Here is a 22674-nt window from a genome sequence, read left to right on the forward strand (position 1 = left end):
GCTCCTGGGATACTGAGCAGGACCAACGGGAGCCAGAGCTGGCCTGACAGGCTCCAGGTCCTGGTCTTGAGGGCAGACTATCAGAGCCGGGCTACAGGGAGGACAGCCTGCATGTCTGGGCACCCTGGGTGTGCAGCATCTGCCAGTCAGCCATCAAAACCGACAGAGCCTCAGGTGTGCCAACTTCGCACTGCCAGGTCCTGGCAGGCGTTGCTGGGCCGGAGGGCCGGGCCTCCAGGGGATGTGTTTCTCTGAACAAAGCCCAATTTAACCTGTCGGAAGACTGCGGAAGGCATGAGAAAGGAGGCTGGGGAGAGTGAGGAAGCAAATCTGTAGCCATTTGCTTGGGCTGCTGTACAAAGTGCCACAAACTGGGTGGCCCTGACAACAGAAAGTGTTCCCTCACAGTTCTGCCGGCCAGGCTGCCTCCAACGCCCCTTCCAGCTCCTGCTGGCCCCCATGTCCTTGGCTTGCACTGCAGCTCTCCCATGTCCCCTTCATCGTCACATGGCTTCTCCCCTGGTGTGTCTCTGTTTTCCCTTCCTATGAGGACACCAGGCACCTCATTGTAACTTGAATACATCTGCCAAGACCTATTGCCATATCAGATCACCTTCACAGGTATTGGGGGTTAAGACCTCAACATATCATTTTGAAGGACACAATGCAACCCATAAAGGGAGCTCATGGGAAGTGAGCCTGAGAAGGATGGCGGGAAATGGCGGGGAGGATGGCAGAGAAAGGCCCACCCTCTCTGACGCAACCTGCTCATGACTGGCAGCTGCCTGGGCACCTTGAGAGAACAAAACCCACATCCAGGGCTCAGGGCGTCCTTGAGAGATGTGGTCACAACCCTATTCAAAGCCCGTATTCTGTCCATTCCCCTTTACCATCCCTTGAATGTACCGGTCTTTCCTCTCTGCCACGGCCACTGTCCCCTCTCTCCCAGGTAGCCATAGCCGCCTTCAGCGGGTCTCCTACCTCTTCCTTTCTTTGAACTTCTTTCTGCCAGAGGGAACTTTCTAGAAATGGATTGTGTTGCTGGTAAAGGACCTTCACCGGCCTTCTGCTTTTTCTCATTTCCCCACACACTAGGCTTCAAGTCTTCCCATCACTGCACTCTCCCCGGAAATGCTCTCCTCTCCAGCCCCGCCCTCTGACCCCAGCTAACTCGGACCCTCTCCTCAGGCCCAGTGTACACCTCGCTTTCCCAGGAGCCCCCCAGGACCCCTGTCCACACCCAGGCTGGGTTATGTGCCCAGCTGTGTGCCCCCACGTCCCCTGAATTCACCCTTTCACAGCCTGTGAACACTCCTTCCTTTTTCCGCCGGCCCCAAAACAAACTTCCCTGCCCGCAGTGTCTTCCTCCTCCCTGTGCTCTTCTTCCTCTCCCAGATATCCCCTCTCATTGCTGCAGGGATGGGTGCCCGCCGTCACCCACTGCCGTGGGTAGGACCAGCCAGTGATCCAGGGGCTTAAAATCAACTGGGCTTCCTGTGGGGACAGGAGTGTCACCCTTGGACTGTTTGCCTGCGTCTATGTCAGCCTAGAACCTCTTTTAGTGAAGCCGCGCATGCCCCCTTGGCGTTGCCATCATCCTTGCATTCAATTTGCCGAACCTCAATTTGAGCACCTATTTATTTTTGAGCACTGAGGGTGCTCAGTAGGGTGCTTTTCATCCATTCATTCATTCATTCATTCAATCAACAAATGTATGGAGCCCATGTCAGTGTAGGTGCTGTGCTGGGCTGGGCACAAGGCTACAGAGATTACACAGAACAGACATGGCCCACCTCTGGGATCACCTTTTGACTGGCCATTTAGCTCAGTCGGGTACAATGAAGATGAAATCACTGGTTTCAAAGTTTTAGCCCCTTCAAGGGAGAACTAATAGTTAGGATTTGGACATGAGGTAATGGGGAGAAAGAACATTTCAGGGAGTGGGGAGCAACATGGACAAAGGCATGGTCTGTGTAAACCCAGCCCAGCCCTACTCTGAGCTGAGAAAAGGAAGAGTAAACCCAGCCCTTCCCTGAAGAAGCTTCCCAGCAGTTGATTCTAAACAGTTCTGGTGCACGCCCTCACATGGGGCGAGCGTCCTACTGAGTGTGAGTTCTGGTTGCAGGCCTGCACGACCTGCTGCACCCAGACCTGACCCTGGCCAGCGACTGGTAAGTGGGGAAGGCAGTGCACTTGAGGAGGAGAAGGCGGGAGGGAGGGAGGAAGAGGGGCAGGATTTTCTGAGGTAACTTTGACTCCTCTGGATTCCAGGATCTACTGTATCACGGATATTGACCCCGACCACCGGAAGCTCAGCCAGCGGGAGGCTATGGTCCGCTTTCTGACAGGGGAGGACCCAGACCTGGAGTGTGCGTGTTGCCCGCCCATGAGGGCTTCCCTCTGGGACCCTGCAGCTCAGGACTTTGCAGGAAGGGAGGCCTGGGGCTAGGGGAGGGCTGCCAGGTAGCTCTATCCGGGGAACTCACTGATGGCCTAGGAGGACAGGGAGACTTCCCAAGACAAAGCAGAGACAGCCTGATGATGAAGTGCTCCTGGAACGGGGCACATGAGCACATCCCCATGTCAGGGATTGGGATCTCTGCAAACCTCCTTCACCTGAGCACTGTAAGGCTCCGAAGGGACACTCCCACAGTATAAAGGCATCCGCCTAGCCCTCAGATCTGTCTCCCTACCACCTAGCAGTGGGCCTGGGCCAGCAGCTGACACTCCGTCCTCGTCTCTGCAGAGGAGAGCATTTGATCAGACAGCCTCTCACAGCCTGTGTCTGTGAGTGTTTTCTAACACCTGGTTCTCAGGCTAACCTTAAGTTCCCCTCCACTAACCCAACTGTGAAAGTACACACCCTCAACATGGTACTTCTTCTTTCTCTTTGGAAGAAGGAGCAGGTCATTTTGTCACATGTCACCAGCAAGAAAAGACTCCACTTTCTATGAGTCCTAGCATTCATTCCATGAACAATCTGTACTGAGCATGTCCTCTGTGCCAGGCCTGGAGCAGGCGCTGAAGCTAGAGATGCCCGAACCAGGCGAGGCCCTTGCTCTCAGGGAGCTCATACTCTTATGGGGAAACCACGCTATGAAGAAGCAAGCCTGTGTGTGTAGGTGTAGGTTGTTACAGATTGTGCTGTACAGGAAAAGATGGGGACTGCTGCCAACAAGGGGTCAGGGAGGGCCACCTCTGTCAGCCAGTGTCACTTACCACCCAAGTGGTTCATGGGTACAGGGTGATGGTGGTGATGAAAATGTTGTGGAGTTAGATGTGATGACTGCACATCGTTGTGAGTGTACAACGTGCCACTGAATTGCATGCTTTAAATTGGTTGAGTTTGTGTGCATGAATTTCGCCACCATAAAAGGAAATACCCTAAAGAGAGTGAGGGAAAAGAAAGCCCCCACGAAAGAGCATCCTGGCCAAGGGAAGAGCCTACGTGGAGGCTCTCAGCAAATCCAAATTCACAGAACTGCCAAGGCCAGCAAGTGTGAGGGCGATGGCCAAGAAGCAGAGGGATGGGGGTTGAGATGGAGGGCGGGCTGCGCACCAACAAAGTCTGATGTCGCTGAGGGATTCTATAATTTCACAGAACATTAGAACTGGAAGGAGCCTTAGTGGTCATTCGATTCTACTCACATGTTGCCTGGGGTTGAGGAAATGAAGGCTGGGAGAGGTGCAGCGTCTTCCTCAAATCCACGTAGGTAATTTACACGCTCCGGACGCATGTTTCTGAGGCACATCTTGTTCCGTGAAGGCCAGGGTTTTCAAAAGGGCAGGTGAGCTGTGCTTATAATCATGGGGGAAATAAGCACATTGGTCTCCTTTGATTTTGCGTCCAGGTGACGAGGAGCTGGTGCGGGAGGTACTGTTTGATGCCGTGGTGACAGCCCCCATGGAAGCCTACTGGACAGCGCTGGCTCTCAATGCCTCTGAGTATGTACAGGCTGGGGCTGAGGGCTCCCAGGAGGGAAAGAGGTCCTGGCCCCTGCGTTGCCTTGGCTGAGTCAGGGTGCCCCACCCCTCCACCCCCCACGAGCTGGCTGGCAGCTTAGGAGATCATCCAAGTCCTTTGGCCTACGATGAACTGTGATGAGGGTGGGAAGACAGGGAGACAGGGAGAGTGAGAGCAACATTCACACAGTCCCAGGTTATGTGGGGGCTTTACAGAGCTTCCGCACACCGCACACCCCTCGGGAGAAACACACTGAACAGGTCCCCGGTCACAGAACCAACCCCCCAGCCCACACTGCAGAAGCCCCATTCTGAGAACCCCTGTCTCAGGGTTGGGCTCTCACTGTGAAAACCCACCACCAAAGTGCCCTGAGGGAGCAGGTCAGCAGATCAGTGCCTCATCTCCAGAAGCTGAGGTCAAGACACCATGAAGTACAAATTTCACCTCCGTGTGTCCCAGCGCCTTAGATTTCCTCACTCTCTCTGCTGACTTTTACCTGGTGCTATTGTGCTTAGCAGACAGATAGAAAGAAGAGATGAACAGTTTGAGTGTGTGTTTGGGGGGGGTGGGGTGGTATGTGTATGTGCATTTGCACGCACATATGTGTTCACGTGTATGTAAGAGCACGTGAGTGTTGGGAGGGGGTAAGATAAGAGGTTAAAAATAGAGTGGGGCCCTGGCAGGGTGGCTCAGTTAGTTGGAACAATGACCTGTAAACCAAAAGGTTGCAGGTTTGATTACCTGTCAGGGCACCTACCTAGGTTGTGGGGTTCGATCCCCTGGTCCAGGGCATAAGGGAGGCAGCCAATCAATGTATCTCTCATACATCCATGTTTCACTCTCTCTATCTCTTTCTCTCTCTCTCTCTCTCCCTCCTGCCTCTCTCTCTAAAAAGCAATGAAAACATATCCTCGGGTGGGCCATACCTTGTTCCTGAATAGGAATGAAAATGTCCAATCTCCCTGGACTCTCGATAAATTAATACTACCCTAATGTAAACACTAACATAATTTTATAGGAACAATCACTTACTTAGAAAAGCAAGATGCATTTTTTACATACCAATAACAAACTATTGAAAAGATAAATTAAGAGACAATCCCATTTATAGTTGCATCAAAAAGAACAAAATACTTAGGAACAAATTTAACCAAAGAGGTAAAAGGCCTGCACTCAGAAAACTAAATAGTGCTCATGGATTGGAAGAACTAATATCTTTAAACTGTCCATATTACCCAAAACAACCTACAGATTCAATGCAGTTCCTATCAGAATACCAATGATATTTTTCACGAAACTAGAACAAATAACACTAAAGTTTATTATGGAACCACAAAAGACCCTGAATAGATTGAGCAATACTGAGAAAGAAGAACAAAGTTGGAGGTATCACACTACCCAATATCAAACTATACTACAAGGTTATAGTAATCAAAACATCATGGTACTGGCATAAAAACAGACTCGTAAATTAATGGAACAGAATAGAGAGTCTAGAAATAAATTCACACATATATAGTTAATTAGTCTATGATAAAGGAAGCATGAATATACTAGTACAATGGTATAAAGACAGTCTCTTCAATAAATGATGTTGGGAAATCAGGACAGATACATTACAAAAAAATTAAACGAGGCCACTTTCTTACACCATATAAAAAAAATAAGCTCAAAGTGGATTAAATACTTAAATGTAAGACTTGAAATCATAAAACTCCTAGAAGAAAACATAGGCAATATTCTGACATGACTCTTAGTAATATTTTTTAATATGTTTCCTAGGCCAAAGACAAAACAAAAATAAATGAATGGGACTTACATTAAACTAAAAGGCTTTTGCAGTACAAAGGAAAACACTAAAAAAAGAGACAGCCTACTGAATGAAAGCAGATATTTGCAAATGAAATATCTAATAAGGAGTTGATATCCAAAATGTATAACAAACTCATACAGCTCAACATAAAAAAAAATAAAGACCCAAACAATCCAATTAAAACATAGGCAAAGGCCCTAACCGGTTTGGCTCAGTGAATAGAGCATCGGCCTGTGGGCTGCAAGATCCCAGGTTCAATTCTGGTCAAGGGCATGTACCTCAGTTGCGGGCACATCCCCAGTAGGAGGTGTGCAGGAGGCAGCTGAAACAAACATCGATGTTTCTAACTCTCTATCCCTCTCCCTTCCTCTCTGTAAAAAATCAACAAAATATATTTTTAAAAAACCACACATAGTCAAAAGACATGAATTTCTCCAAAGAGGACATACAGATGGCCAACTGCACATGAAAAGATGCTCAACATCACTAATCATCAGAGAAATGCAAATCAAAACTATAATGAATACTACCGCACACCTGTCAAAATGGCTGTTATCAATAAATCAACAAACAACAAGTGTTGTCAAGGATATGGATAAAAGGGAACCCTGGTGCACTATTGGCAAGATTGCAAACTGGTGCAGCAATCAATATGGAACTTCCTCAAAAAATTAAAAATAGAACTATCATATGATCCAACAATTCCACTTCTGGATATTTATCCAAAGAAATTGAAAACACTAATTCTAAAAGATGTATACATCCATATATTTATTGCAGCATTTTTTAAAACAATCTGAATGATATTTTATCTTGCATGATTATACAGTATGAATAATTAGCTCACAATCCAAGATAGCTTTATAAGTTTTGTTCTTCAAAATGGTGTTAGTGTTATAGGGCAAAAAAAAATTACATTTAATTTAACAAGATCAAGAATGATATATTTGACTTGGAGAGTGGGACCCTGCAGATAACACAGTGGCTCCAAGCAAGCCTTTCCTCCACCTCTCCCAGCAAAGGAAATCAAGAGCTAAAAATACCCAGAACACTCAAATGGCACCTAACACACTTTTATGTAAAGGTCAAGCTTGTAAATTATTCATCCATGATGCTCAAAAGTGAAAGAACTGAATAGAAAGCTAAAATCTGGAGAATCCTCATTTCCTCCTCTTTGTGGAATACAGTTTTTCTTCAAGTGGGACTGGTACAATCCCTTCACACTCCTTTACTTCCTGGGACAGGGGTGTTTTACAATATTAAGTCTGATTACATCAATGTCTTGAGACAAGTGCTCCATCATGCTTTCAACAGTTGTTGTTGGTGCATAAAAATCCACCAAGAAATACCCTCCTCTGTTGTGCCACTGGCTGTGGACAGAGATCCGACAGGGAAGTGCCCACTCCCCCAGATTCTCCAAGTTCCTCACTATCATCCCCCGTCCATCAGGGCTTCTATCGTCCACTTCAACGCAGCAGCAGTCTCGGGCCACTATTGCAGCATTATTTATAACTAGAGGCCCATTGCATGAAATTCATGCACTGGTAGGGTCCCTAGCAGTTGGTGGCTGCTCCCTCCCTTCCCCCTGCCGGCCCCACCCCCTGGTTGAACTCCCAGATGAACTCCCAATTGAGGGGACAATTTGCATACTACACTTTTATTATATAGGATAGTCGAGATATGGAAGCAATCTAAGTGTCCATTTATAGACTAATGGATAAAAAGGATGTGGTACATATATACAATGGAATATTATTCAGCCATAAAAAAGAATGAAAACTTGCCATTTGTGACAACATAGATGGACCTAGAAGATATTATCAAGTGAAATAAGTCAGACAGAAAAAAAACAAATATCATATGATTTCACTTATATGTAGGCCCTAAAAAATAAACAAAATGAAAATAAACTAATAGATACAGAGAACAAACTGATGGTTGGCAGATAGGAGGGCAAATAGAGGGATGGGCAAAAGAAGTCAAAGGAATTAAGTACAAATTGCCAGTTATGAAAATAGTCATGGGGATGTAAAGCACAGCATAGAAAATATAGTCAGTAGCATTGTTAATAACTATACATGGTGCCAGATGAGTACTAGACTTATATGATTCATGTGGTATGTGAATGCCAAATCACCATGTTGTATACCTGAAGCTAACATAGTATACCAAATATACTTGAAAAATAAATTTAAAATAATCATTTGAGCGAGGAAAATGAGAAATATTTCTATATACTCTTATGGAATGATCTTAGCAATGGAGAAAAGCCTGTATAATACCCCCACTGTTTACCTAAAACAGGGAAATGCAAATATATTTTCATAGTTATATACATTTATATACATATTTGTATGTATGCACATATATATTTTTTTAATTGAACAAAAAACAAGTCAAGAAAAAATATTACTTATAGGAAAAGTGAAAGGACAGGGGGATAGAGACAGAGACAGACTGTTCTGAATATGCCTTATTTTTCATATTTGACTTTGGAACTGTGTGAATGCTTTATATCATTATAAAACAAAATTAAATTTTAAAATATAAGCTATAAAAATTGAAAGCAACGAAAATAAATTTAACTGTGAATCAAATTCCTGAAATGCCGGGTGTCAGCCACTGTGGGATTGTGGAGCAGGTGAATCAGGATGCCAGACCAAGGCAGGGCGCCAGTCGCTGTCATCGGGGCTAGCCTCTGGTGGTTACTGAAAATTCTTTGTTCACGCGTGCCACAGTCCCACCCACTGCTCACACCCTGTGCTGGTGCCAGATGCCGGCTCAGATTGCTTGGTGTCATCAGCGAGTGCGAGCAGCAGCTACTGGCCCCAATCACCTCTCTGGCTTCTCCACCTTCCCCTGCTCCTGAGGGGTGATCAGGGCAGGCAGCTTCTCTCTCACCCACTGCTGGCAACAGCCCCACTCACTTGCATCTGCTGTCAGCGGGGCCAGTGCCATCAGCGCGTAGGAGTGGTGGCAGCAGGAGCAGGGCTGCTGGCAGACAGGGGACAGGGACCACAGTTTGAGGGGTTAGGTGGGGGCGCTGAAGATGGGCAGAGATCCACCCCTGTGCCCACTGCAGCCTCTCAGCCCACAGTTCCTTTCAAGGTGCATGAATTTGTGCACTGGGCCCCTAGTATTACATATATTGTGGAAGAAGCAGCAAAGGATTCACAGCATGGAAAAGGAGATGTATTAAGTGATTCAGGACCAGGGTCTATACCAGTGGTTCTCAACCTGTGGGTCACGACCCCTTTGGGGGTTGAACTACCCTTTCACAGGAGTCGCCTAAATATATCCTGCATATCAGATATTTACATTATGATTCATAACAGTAGCAAAATTACAGTTATGAAGTAGCAACAAAAATAATTTTATGGTTGGGGGTTCACCACAACATGAGGAACTGTATTAAAGGGTCGCGGCATTAGGAAGGTTGAGAACCACTGGTCTATACTATATGTATAAAATAAAAGTCTATTAAATTATATATGTTATATTTAACTATTATCATTACATACAATAGAACTTATATCCTCAAATGTATGTCTTTAAAAAAATTCCTGAAATACCCATACATAGGTGAGTTCTTTCGAGGGACTTGAAAACATAGAGCTGTAAACACTAAATAAATAAAATCTTAAACTGTGTTCAAACACCATATTGCTAGAAACAATATTGACACTGTTAGTCACAAACTATATTAATTGATAAAGCAATATATAATGTTAATGTAATTAGGAACCAATATTTTCAGCAAAAGAGGAAAGACACACACCTTTTTTAAATCAAGGAAGTTAATGTGTTCATGTTGACCAATGTCACCCCAATAAAATTTAATAAAATAAAAGAAGTTAAGTTTAGAAGTGATGCTAAATATGAACTGAAAATGTCAGTGGGCTCATGATGTATTTTCTCTGAAAGAAACAAAAGGAGTATCCTAGCTCTGTCCACTGAAAGGACCAACCTCAGTGAACTATTCAGATCTACAGTATATTGTGACCTTTCAATGTCCACATTAAAACATCCTCATTAAAATTAGTGCCTGGTCCTTGGAGCAAAGTCAGGGCAGGAGCGGGAAATGTACAGAGTTAGCCAGGAGCACCTCCCCCTACCAGGAAGCAAGAAGTTACTGGAGGCTAATGAGGCTGTGCCAGTGGACCCAGCACCACCCTGAAGAGGCTGTCACTGGCCAAAGCGGGGACAATTTGAGCAGCAAAAGTCATAACAATGCAATGGATTAAAACACATTAAATATGTTTAAATTCCTGTGCTCATAATTAAACTAATTGGTCATCACTGGAAAATGTAAGGAAACCAACTCATTATTCTAAAAACTGGTAAATAAATAAGGACTCAATTATTTATCCTGCCTTTCCTGTACAAATTATACCTCAGGATAATCAAATACTGAGGAGGAATATCCCTATTTTACAACCTCTAGTCAATCAGATAGCGTCTGTCTTGATGAAGAATACACCACCTGCCAAAACTTAAACCAGAATCCAATCAGGCCCCAAGGTCCAATTGCTAGCTTATAAGAAATACAAGGAGCCGAGGCCGGTTTGGCTCAGTGCATAGAGCGTCGGCCTGCGGACTGAAGGGTCCCAGGTTCGATTCCGGTCAAGGGCATGTACCTGGGTTGCGGGCACGTCCCCAGTGGGAGATGTGCGGGAGGCGGCTGATCGATGTTTCTCTCTCATCGATGTTTCTAACTCTCTATCTCTCTCCCTTCCTCTCTGTAAAAAATCAATAGAATATATTTTTTTTAAAAAATAAGTGTATTTAAAAAAAAAGAAAGAAAGAAATACAAGGAATAAGGAAGCATGCTAAATAACACTGCAGATCACAATCAGCCAAATCCAGAATGCAAAGAATGCTACTGGACAAATGACCTAGTCCAGCAAATTCATTGCAAGGAAAAGGAAAGAGGAAGAGAGAAGAGAGAAGAGGAAACGTTTAGAGCAGTGGTTCTCACCCTTCCTAATGCCGCGACCCTTTAATACAGCTCCTCGTGTTGTGGTGGCCCCCAACCATAAAATTATGTTCGTTGCTACTTCATAACTGTAATTCTGCTACTGTTATGAATCGTAATATAAATATCTGATATGCAGGATGTATTTTCATTGTTACAAATTGAACATAATTAAAGTATAGTGATTAATCACAAAAACAATATGTAATTATATATGTGTTTTCCGATGGTCTTAGGTGACCCCTGTGAAAGGGTCTTTCGGCCCCCAAAGGGGTCGCAGCCCACAGGTTGGCAACCCACAGGTTGAGAACCACTGGTTTAAAGAAACTAAAAAGGACTGCTTATAGGTACGGGGTTTCTCTAGGGGTGATGAAAATGTTCTAAAATTGACTGTGATGAGGGTTCCACAAATCTGAATGCTAAAGAATATTCAAGTTTACACTTTAAATGGATGAATTGTATGGTGTGTGAATTATAGTTTAATAAATAACTAAATATTTATATTGAGAGAGAGGGGGAGAGAGATGGAGAGAGAGAGGAGACATAACAACCATGGACCCTAGTCACATTCTGACTTAAACAATTTCTTAAAGATGCATGAGGCTATTGGATTGTAATTAATGGCATTAAAGAATTATGAGGAGCCTTGACCAGTTTGGCTCAGTGGATAGAGCGTCGGCCTGCGGACTGAAGGGTCCCAGGTTCGGTTCCGGTTAAGGGCATGTGCCTTGGTAGCAGGAACATCCCCAGTCGGGGGTGTGCAGGAGGCAGCTGATCGATGTTTCTCTCTCATCGATGTTTCTGACTCTTTGTCCCTCTCCCTTCCTCTCTGTGAAAAATCAATGAAATATATTTTTTTAAAAAAAGAATTATGAGGAGGTTTTAGGTGTAATAATGGCATTGAGGATTTTTATTCCTTATATTTTAATGATAGAAATTATTTACCAATGAAATTATTTCTTGGATTTGCTTCAAAATGATCTAGTTGAGGGGCTTGGGAGGCTGTACAAGAAACAAGACTGACACGGTTTGGTAGTCGTTGAAGCTGAGTTATGGTGCAGAAGTCTCATCAGACTGTTCTCTCTACTTTTGAATAGACAAATGCATTGAGAAGCTTTTTAAAGATATTCAGGTGCTTAGGCCTCACACCCAGAGATTCCAGTCTCAACAATACTGGAGGGGATAGGGCACATGTGCACCTCCAGACCCTTTCCTCAGAGTTTTTCCCGTGGAGACCAAGTGTTTTAATCCAGCACCAGGTATTATCAGGTGACAGTGTACGGTGCAGTCTTCATCAAAGGATTCCATTAGGGAAACCCCAACAGCCACACAGCTGAGCTTTGATTAAAAAAAAAAAAAATGCTTCCCCTTGTCAATGCTTTAGGTATTGTCTACCTGATACACTCACCAAAAACACTAACCCAGGCACAGAGAGAAGTTGGGTAATAGTCTGCAATAAATTGGGCTAGGAGCAAAAATATTAATAAAGTTAGAAGTTATTAAATAAAGCCACATATGACATGCCCACAGCTAATAGCATATTTAAAGGTAAAAAAGGTTAAAACTTAAAAGCTTTTCTTCTAAGATCAGACACAAGACAAAGATACTCACTCTCCCCACTTTCATTCGACATAGTAGTGGCAGTCCTACCAAACAATTAGGCAAGAAAAAGAAAAGAAAAGGCATTCAAATTGGAAAGGAGGAAGTAAAACTTACTCCATTTGCAGATGACATGATATTATATTTAGAAAGCCCTAAAGACTCCACACACAAAAACTGATAGAACTAATAACAAAAATTCAGTAAAGTTTCAGGATATAATATCAACATACAAAACTCAAATTTTTGGTACACTAATAAACTATGAGAAAGAGAAGTTCAGAAAACAATTTCTGCCTGGATGTGGTGGCTCAGTGGATTGAGCATCGTCCCCTGGACCAAAAGGTTCCCAGTTCGATTCCCGGTCAGGTTATATGCCTGGGTTGCAGGCTCGATCCCCAGTCGGGGGCATTTAAGAGGCAGCCCATCAATGATTCTCTCTCATCACTGATGTTCTATTTCTCTCTCCCTCTCCCTTCCTCTCTGAAATCAATAAAAATATACTTTTTAAAAAAGAAAACAATTCCATTCATAACTGCATCAAAAAATAAAATACTTAAGAAAAAAATTAACCAGGGAAAGACCTGTACACTGAAAACTATAAAATATTAAAGAAAGAAATTAAAGACACAAATAAATGGAAAGATATTCCTTGCCCACAGATTGGAAGAATTTATATTGTTAAAATGTCCATACCAGTCAGAGCAATCTAATGATTCCATGCAATATCTATCAAAATTCCAAGGGCATTTTTCACAGAAATGCATAGAATAAACAATCCTAAAATTTATATGAAACAACAAAAGACCTCAAATAGCCAAAGCAATCTTAAGAAAGAACAAAGCCAGAGACATCCCACTTCCTGATTTCAAATTATATTACAAAGCTATAGTAATCAAAACAGTATGATATTGGCATATAAACAAACACACAAATCAATGGAACAGAATAGAGAGCCCAGAAATGAGCCCATGCATATACGGTCAATTAATTTATGACAAAGGAGCCAAGAATATATAATGGGAAAGGATGGTCTGTCTTTCAGCAAATGGTGTTGGGAAAACTAGACAGCCACATGCAAAAGAATGAAATCCATTCACTATTTTACATCAATCACAAAAATCAACTCACAATGTATTAAACAGCTGTGGCCAGTGTGGCTTAGTTGGTTGAGTGCAGAGAGGTCACAAGTACAGGAGGCAGCAAATAGATGTTTCTCTCTCTCCCTCTCCTTTCCTCTCTCTTATTCAAATCAATAAAAGCACATTGCTTTAAAAACGCATTAAATATTTTGAACATAATATTTGAAACTGCAAAGCTCCTAGAGGAAAGGATAGGGGGTAAATTCCTTGACATCAAGCAAAGGAAACAAAAGCAAAAATAAACAAGTGGAACTACATGCAACTAAAAAGCTTCTGCACAGCAAAGGAAACATCACAAAATAAAAAGGTAACCCACTAAATGGAAGAACAAATCATCTAATCTAATAAAAGAAAAACATGCAAATTGACCATACCTCTGCTACGCCCACAAGCCACACCCACAAGCCAATCAGGAGCGAATATGCAAATTAACCCAACTAAGATGGCGGCGGCCACAGAGGTGGAGCAAGCAGGAGGCTTGGGTTGCCCCCGGCAATGGAGGAAGCCAAGCTTTCCGCTTGCCCTGCCGGCCCTGAGCTCCGCTCAAGGCTACAAAGTTTCAATTATAGAAGATAAATAAATCCCAGATACCTGCTTCTAGCCCGCAGCCGTGGCCAGCCTAAAAACGGCCATCAGCCCCTCACCCAGGCTGGCCAAACCCCCATGGGGTAAGGGTCCCCACTGGGGGGGCTTAACCAGCCTGCAAACAGCCATTAGGCCCTCACCCAGGCTGGCCAGGCACCCCAGTGGGGACCCCCACCCTGAAAGGGGTGTGGCCAGCCTGAAAACGGCCCTCAGTCCCTCACCCAGGCTGGCCAGGCACCCAAGCGGGACTTCCACCCTGATCCGGGACACCCTTCAGGGCAAACCAGCTGGCTCCCACCCATGCACCAGGCCTCTATCCTATATAGTAAAAGGGTAATATGCAAATTGACCCTAACAGCAGAATGACTGCAAATGACTGGTCACTATGACACACACTGACCACCAGGGGGCAGACGCTCAATGCAGGAGCTGCCCTCTGATGGTCAGTGCGCTCCCACAGGGGGACCTCTGCTCAGCCACAAGCCAGGCTGATGGCTGCCAGTACAGCGGTGGTGGTGGGAGCCTCTCCTGCCTCCTCAGCAGCGCTAAGAATGTCCAACTGAAGCTTAGGTCTGCTCCCTGCTGGCAAGTGGACATCCCCTGAGGGCTGCCGGGCTGCCAGAGGGATGTCTGATTGCCAGTTTAGGCCTAATCCCCTGGGGAGCAGGCCTAAGCCAGCAAGTGGTCACCCCCGAGGGGTCCCAGACTGCGAGAGGGCACAGGCCAGGCTGAGGGGCACCCCGGCCCGAGTGCACAAATTTTTGTGCACTGGGCCTCTAGTATATCTGATAAAGGATTAATATGCAAAATAAAGAACTCACACACAACTAAATAGCAAAAAAAATAAATTTTTTTTTGCTCTTTTTAAAAGGGCAGAAGATCTGAATAGACATCTTTCCAAAGTTGTACAAATGGCCAGTAGGTACATGAAAGATGCTCAACATCACTATTCATCAAGGAGAAGTCAACCAAAACCACATGAGATATCACCTGTTAGAATGTCACCAAAAAGACAAAAGACAACAACAAAGGCATTGTTGATGGTGTAGACCCTGAGAAAAGATACCTACAAGAAGGGCTCGTGGTGGTTAACTGGGCTCAAATTTTTAAAAAAACACCAGACTAGCAGCTAAGTGAAATACGCCAGATACGTGCAATCTTTTGGAAAAAGGGGGGGGGGGGCGCGGGGAGGGACTAAAACAGAGCAGAAAAGTGGTTGCTGAGCAGTGGGGAAACAGGGAGAGGCTGGTAAAGTATACCGATTTTCAGTTTTCAGGTGAACAATGTCTGAGGATCTGGTGTGATCCATGGTGACTACAGTGGTGACACTGTGTTGTATAACTGAAATTTGCTAAGAGGGTAGAATTGAATGCTCTCACACACACAGAATAGATAAATGTGTGAGGTGATGGATGTGTTAGTTAACTGAGTGGGAGGGTCCTTTCACAATGCAGACATACAGCAAACCCAGACAATGTATGCTTAAAATGCCTTACAATTTTATGTCAATTATACCTCAGTAAGCTGAAATTAAATGAAGAAAGAGGTGATGACTGCCCCCTGGTGCATCGTCATAACGATATGGCTTTTGAGACGATGAAAAAAATTAGTTCCACTCCAGCTGGCTAACGGATTTTTTTCCAATCTGTTGGCAAGGTCATGAAGTCCAGCAGGATCACTTAGGTGAGGTAGTCAGAGTCCACTCCTCCTCCTTTTACATTTCATAATAAGGTGACTATGTGGAAAGGGCTTTGGAACTGTCAGGTGCTGTGTCTGCGTTGGTCAGGAGAAGTTACTATCCCTTTGGTCCCAGGACAAAAATCCCTCTTCCTGAGCTCCCTCTGGCCTCCAGAGCCAACTCCCCCAAAGGCTGAGTGGATGAATCAGGGGCTAGATCTGAAGAAGCAGAGGACAAGGGGACCCCATTATTAAAGGGGATGCAGGCCCTGGCTGGTGTCGCTCGGTGGTTAGAGTGTCAGCCCACACATGGAAGGGTCAGGCATTCGATTCTAAGTCAAGAGAATGTACCCGTGTTGTAGCTTCAACCCTGCCCTGGTTGGGGTGCCAATCAATGTGTCTCTCTCACATTGATCTCTCTCTCTCTCTCTCTCTCTCTCTCTCTCTCTCTCTCTCTCTCTCTTTCTCTCTTTCTCCCCCTCCCCACCCCCCACCCTTCCACTATTTCTAAAAATCAATAGAAAAAAATCCTCAGGTGAGGATTTTTTAAAATTTTATAAATAAATAAATAAATAAATAAATAAATAAATAAATAAAGGGGCTGCTGCCCAGGGGAGCCCCATCCCCAGCCAGAAGGGCCAGGGGCTGCTGCCTTACCCTTTCCAATGGCCTGTCAGAGACCCATCTGAGCAATACCTCAGATGGACTGGACTGATAGGAACTGTGGGTTCACCCTGAGGCCTCGTCCTTGCTCCCCGTGCCCTCCTCCTGGACCTGCCATCGTGCTGCGTGTGGTGCCACCTGCTCTGTCTGCCTCACAGGGAGTCGGAGCGCGTGGCGGACATGGCCTTCCTGGGCACCCGGGCCGGCCTCCTCAGAAGCAGCTTGTTCGTGGGCTCTGAGAAGGTCTCCAACAAGTGAGTGTGCCGGGGCGGGAGTGGGGTCCCTGTAGGGTGCTCCTGGGCGTGTGTGCTGGCAGGGCATGTGTGAACCCCTGAAGTGCGAGGAGGGTGGAAGGTTGGGGCTTACGGAGTGAGAAGTCAGAAAAGTAACCCTTCCCCGCAGGCTCAGACTCATCCTGAAAGTGCCCCCGGAGAGAAGGGAGGCCAGGCCAGTTGGGCAAGAGAGCCCCTGAGACTGTGAAGTCGGGAGGGTTAGCCAGAGGTTCACTTCCGCAGAAGGAAACCCAGAAATTGTTTTCCCCCTGGGGCAGGTCTCCGTGTGACAAGCTAACTCTTCTGGCTGCATCCCCTTCTTTCTTGACACTTTCCCCATCGCCTAAGCCAGCAGGTCTGAACTGCAGGCAATTTGCACCCGCCCGACCCCAGGGCCATTGGGTAATGTCTAGAGACCTTTGGGTTGCAGTAGCTGGAGGAGTGTTGTCACTGGCATCTAGTGGTGGAGGCCAGGGATTCTGCTAACCCTCCTGCAGAGCGCAGGGAAGCCCTGCTCCAAGCAAAGCCCAGCTTTGCTGCCAGGGACCAGCCAGCCCACTGTCCTCCCTGTCGAGTGCTGCAAAGGGGGAGTGGGAGCCCAGGGAGGGGTCTGGAAGGGAGGGGGCTGAGCAGAGCCACCTGAGCTCTGCAAACCACCAGGCTCAAGCAGGAAGGGGGGCCTCCAGGCATCCGGAGGAGAAGAACCCAGGGGCTCCTGAGCAGACTTGACCCTGTCCTCACCTCCCACCCACTGGCTGTTCCTCTCGCTAAACCCAAGCGCACTCAGCTATGGCGCGCCATCTTGAGCCTCCTCCCACACTCTGTGTCAGGTCCATGCTTGCTGGAAAGCTGAGGCTTTCTAGGAAAACAAATGAAGTTGCTCTCCCCTCTCCCTACCTCCCCTTACTCCCTCAGAAGTGGAGACAGAGGGAAGCATGCTGCTTCTACCCTTTCCCATGGCTGTCAGAGACGTAGCAGATAACTCAGATGAAGGACTGATAGGTAAACTGTGGGCTCACTCTGAGGCCTCAAACAGCGTGGGAAGCTTTCCTCCCCAAGCTTACTCCCCTCTCACACTTCCTCATCCCTTAAACTTTACCCCAATCGAAAATCACACGGGTCTTTGGCCAAGGTTGGACAAGTGAACCCTGTCGATAGTGTGAAGGGAGGAAGCATCCTGGCACTCCCTGCGCCTCCCTCTAGTCTCCCGGGAACGGGAACGGCAGGGGGAGACCTCACACAGAGAGGCCTTCCTGAGTGAGGAGCCAGCCACCATGACCGGCCTCACGTGCACTGCACAACCCCAGGGGCTCCCCGCACCCACGCCGTGATGTGACTGGCAGCTAGGAATTGGGCAACAAGGCAGGTCTGCTTCTGGAACATCTGAGCCAGGCAGTCTTAAGGTCCACCTCAGCTCTCCACCTCACGGGTTAGCCACAGTGACGTTTTTACGCCCCACGGCTTCTCCCTGCCTCCCACTCTGCTTCTGGACCAATGCTCCCTTCTGCTGGCTGGTGTGTGCTCAGGGAATGCTAAGCCATAATTAGCAAGATAAAGCTGCTCAAAAAGAGAAACCTCATAATGCATTCTAAAACCTAGAGGCAAGAGCTTTTGAAGTAACCATTTGGGGGGAATTTATGCTCCCGTATTAGCTCAGCGATGAGGTGACTATACAATTTCCATTCAGAAACGCTAATTAGTCAGACAAAAAGAAATTAGACTATATCCGAAAGAAATAAACCCTGCAGGCAAAGCAGTTAAAATAAAAAAATGGAAAGTATTCTTTCAAAATACAGGCGTCATACCTCTTCTAGCTCCTAATGTGCCATCAGATACAGCACATTTGACTCTGGAAGAGGCAAGAATTGCTGAGGACATCTTCTGGGACGCCACCAGTTAGGAGCTCATATTTTCTACCATGAAAACACAGGGGAGCTGCTCTCTTGGCCCAGCCAAGATAACTGTGTGTGAAAGGAAAGGGATAAACATGTTCCCAGGTATGAAGGCAGGAACCAAATCTCTCTCCTTGCAGGAAGTTCCTGACCCCTGAGGACAAGGCCAGCGTGTTCACCATGGACCACTTCCCCCTGTGGTACCGCCAGGCCGCTGAGCAGCCTGCTGGCAGCTTTGTCTTCAATCTCCGTACCCCAGAGGAGCCAGGTAATCCACACCCCATGCTCCCGGGCCGGGGGGACCAGGGCATCCCTCTCCCTCCTCTGATATAAAGCAGAATGCCCAGACTACCGGGTTCCTTCTTGTTTTCCTCCTGGTGCACAGTAGCGACTTGAGGAAGCTCGCTGGGCCTTGCCACACAGCTGGTCCCTGCGCTGTGTACAGGACGGGTCGTCACATTCTCTGGCCAGCAGTCAAAGATGGCGGTTAAAAATCTAGCATGGAACAGAGGAAAGAGGTTTGACCAAAAATCTAGAGGAGATGAATTTTAGCCCAAATTCCAAATAGAAGGGTATTGGATGAGTTTCTCTCTAAGATTCTTCTGTTTTACTAAACATCTGAGTATCTTTGAAAATTCCTTAAACCTCCAGGTGAAAGTAGCACTTTACTTGCTGACGCCACTGCCCCCCAAGGCTCTTCCCAAACAGGGAAAGCAGCCTGGGCTCCGCTCCCTGGGGTCTCCCATGGCATCAACACTGAGCTCCTGGCCGGCTCCTCAGAGACACCCCATAAAAAGGGGCGCCTTTCCCTGGTAGGTCACTGGGGGCTTGAAGGGTCGGAGCCAGGACAGCCAAGGTTGGGCCCCATGGGCCAAGCCAGCAACCCCCGCTAGTCCAAGGACCAGGAAGGAGCTCAGAGCTGCAGGCACCCAACTCCACCCAGCCCCACTCTGAAAAATGGCTGCAAAAGGAAAAATGAAGTGACTTTAACAGAGCACCAAGAAAATAGTAGGATGTTTCAACAGAAAGGGACCTTGGAAGGCGCACAGCCTCACACTCTTGGTTTCCACGTGAAGAGACTGTGGCCTACAGAGGCAGAAGGATTGGCCCCGGGCTCCAAGAGTGTGGGCAGAGCTAGCGCTCCACTGGGCCACCTCTGGGGCAGCCTAAGCCCAGCGGTGGAGCAAGAGGGCCTAGGAAGATCCACCCCCACCCCCCCCCACCCGCACCCCCAACCCCGGGGGCCAGAGTGAGCCCATGAGGAGGGGGAACAGAAGGAGGAAGAGGGCAGAGATCGGAGACATCTGAAAGGAAGGGGCGGGCTGGCAGTCAGTTGAATGAAGACTTGCATTTCCGCTTCAAGATGTCCCCCACCAAACCTTCCAGCCACCACTTCCATTTCTGGCGGAGAAATGCTGAGGAGGCCCAGGTGCCCTCAGGCTTCCCTGGGGCTGTGCCCTCTGGGCGGCATCTTCACCTTGTGCTTCAGCCCACCCTCCGTCCTATGCCTGCTCCTCCCACCTGATGCATCACTGCTGTGCTTTACAAACTGCTTCTCCACATGGAGCACTCTTATCTGTACAGCCCTCTGCGGTGAATGCTGTTAGCTCCTCCTGCCCAGGCCCCTCCCCCACACACACCCCTCCGCTCACACAGGGAGAAGCTGAGGCTCAGAAAGGTTCTGTGTCTTGCCGGGATCACACAGCGAGGGAGCCACAGAGCCAAAACCAAGGTCTGCCCCGAATTCAGGGCCTCGCACTGAGTGGAAGGCAGGAAGGGAAGCGTCAGGGAGTGCGGTCACTCCTGGTGAAAGCTCAGAGGGAGGTGCTCAAAGCCGAGGTGAAGTCCCTCCTCACACTGTCCGCTCAGAGCCGGAGTGAGCAGCTCTTCCTCTCTGGCACCAGCTCCAGCAGCGCCGAGGGCTCCCAAGGAGGGGCTCCCACCCGAGGAGGTTCTCTGGCCCTGCCCCCAGCCCAGGATGATGCTCCCTCCTGCCCGCATTGTCACTGGGACTTGCCTGCTGGTTGCTGGGGAGCTTTTTGTGGCGGGGAGGTAGGAGGTGGGTGGGTGGGAACTGAGCTGAAAGAAGAGAGGGAAGCTGGCAACCCAAAAAGAGGGAAGGCTGAGTTGGGAGGCAGGAACTCACTCCTTTTTCACACCCTCGCTCATGCATATGCTTAGAGACACATAGACACCTCTGCACACTCCCATTCTCCCCGAAGACAACAACAACAAATTTATTTTAAGGGGAAGGGGGAGTCTCAAGGAGGCAAAGGAGTCAGCCGCGGTGAGTGGAGGCTTCCCTCTGCCTCTCTGGGCTGACTCCCTTGCCCTTGGCCTGGGCCTAGGGGGCTGAGCTCTGCCCACAGCTCTGTCTTTTGTCAGCGCCCCGAGAAACCCACCAGCACAGAGCAGTCTCCCCGGTGCCCAGGCAGCTCTAGCCCGTTACTGGTCCTTCCACAGCCCACCTCTTCCTGGGCCAGCCCCAGGCCTGGCCCCCCCTGCTCAGTCACCCCAGGTGCTAGGTGACCCAGGAGCTGAAATTCCTGATGTCCCCAATGACTGTGTTATTAGGGCCCCCACACCTTCACTTGGGTGTTTCCCATAAGCCTATGGAGCACACGTACAGGAGAAGGTCTGTCTGGGAAAGCAGCCTGTGGGCCCAGAGAACCACAGGGGGTCAGCCACAGCAGCGCCTTCCAGACATTCCTAGAAGCAAGGTGAGGAAGCCAACTTCTCTATGTGGCCCCTGTGGCTTTATCATGGCAAATTCCTACAAACAAGGACAACCTCACCATTGTAAGCTCCTAGAATCTGAGTAATTTTACATTTCTGTGGGTTATTTGATTACAGCAAGGTGGGATGGGTAATCTTAGCTAAATAGCAGGTGAGACAATCCAGTGTTCATTTAAGTACCATTTCAACTGTAATAACAATCACCACACAACAAGGTCCTCATGGCCCGTTTGTTTCAACATGTCTCACAATGACGCTCTAATTAGAGAGCACGTGGTAAAATTTCCCCTTCCTTGGGATGTTTAATAATGGAACTTGACCCATAGATAAGAGCACTTTTGAAAGCTAAGCCAGGTCCATGGACGGATGAAAAATAAGAAGCCCAAGGTCATGCACCAGCCTGCACCTGCTCAGAGCCAGACAGCTCTGTTTTAGTGGAGAGCTGAAGCTGCCACCTGCATTCTGCACCTCTGGGGGCCTGGCTCCTAAAAGAGGTGGGAGAGCAACTCAAGAAAAGCCCTTGCCCTGCAGGAGCCTGGCAGAGTCCTAGAAGTGCAGTGGCCGGCCGCACAGCCAGTGAAGGGCATGGCTGATGATGGTGTGGTGGTGGGCAGGCCACCACGGCCAGGATTTATGGAGTGCCTTGGACCTCAGCCTCAGCCAGCCTTCTGTGCCCAATGCAGCCCTGGTGTCTGGCTTCCTGGAAGGTCTGTCAAGGTCACTCTGACTCGTGTGACGGACGAAGGACAATTTCAGGATCTGCAACCACCAAGTCCTGGAATGCATCCTTCCTTCTGCTAGATAGAGTCATTTGATGCAACACAACTCTTCTGGGTGGAACGCGTGTCAAGAGGACGGTTGCAACAGGCTCCCTGAGTTCAAATGAGACTGCTCCTTAGTGACACTGACAGCACTGCATTGTCTCCGCGGCCAGGCCCACGACGTATGACCTGGCAGGTTCAGGTCTGCACAGAAAGGGGGCAGCGTCTGGGCCTCAGGAGGCGCTCTGCCCTGGCCAGTGGTTGGTGGTAACAGCCTTCACAGCAACAGCTTTCTCAAATACCCCCTCAGCTTTTCAAGGAATGTCCTCGCCTGCTATTTATACTTGTCTTCTTGGTCTCCCCAACCCCTGCTCTTCCCCGGCTGCTGAGAAAGTGACTTGCCATTTTTGTTTCCCCAGAAGGTCCGGGTGAGCCTGGAGCCGTGACAGTGAGCACAGCTGTAACCGTGACAGTGGACGAGAAGACAGCCATTGCTGCAGGTAGGCGCTGCCCTTTGTGCCGCCGAGGCCGGGAAGGTGTGAGTCGATGTCACGGATAAGGCACACGGTAGTAGCAGGAGGACCCCTGCCTATCG

The 22674-nt window shown here is 47.7% G+C and overlaps 1 protein-coding gene across 1 annotated transcript in view; it reads left to right on the forward strand.

Moving 5' to 3' along the window:
* The window catches only part of CACNA2D4 (calcium voltage-gated channel auxiliary subunit alpha2delta 4), a gene marked incomplete at both ends in the record, with an annotated part of 114509 nt that overhangs the window by 46182 nt on the left and 45653 nt on the right, over window positions 1-22674 (forward strand). Inside the window, 6 exons of the mRNA XM_081083634.1 lie at window positions 2126-2171; window positions 2272-2369; window positions 3852-3945; window positions 16577-16672; window positions 18723-18850; window positions 22499-22579. Coding sequence (XP_080939760.1) covers window positions 2126-2171; window positions 2272-2369; window positions 3852-3945; window positions 16577-16672; window positions 18723-18850; window positions 22499-22579 — 543 coding nt within the window. The remainder of the gene's footprint in view (window positions 1-2125; window positions 2172-2271; window positions 2370-3851; window positions 3946-16576; window positions 16673-18722; window positions 18851-22498; window positions 22580-22674) is intronic.

The sequence above is a fragment of the Myotis nattereri genome (assembly GCF_964212035.1).
Source record: "Myotis nattereri genome assembly, chromosome: 2".
Classification (NCBI taxonomy): Eukaryota; Metazoa; Chordata; class Mammalia; order Chiroptera; family Vespertilionidae; genus Myotis; species Myotis nattereri.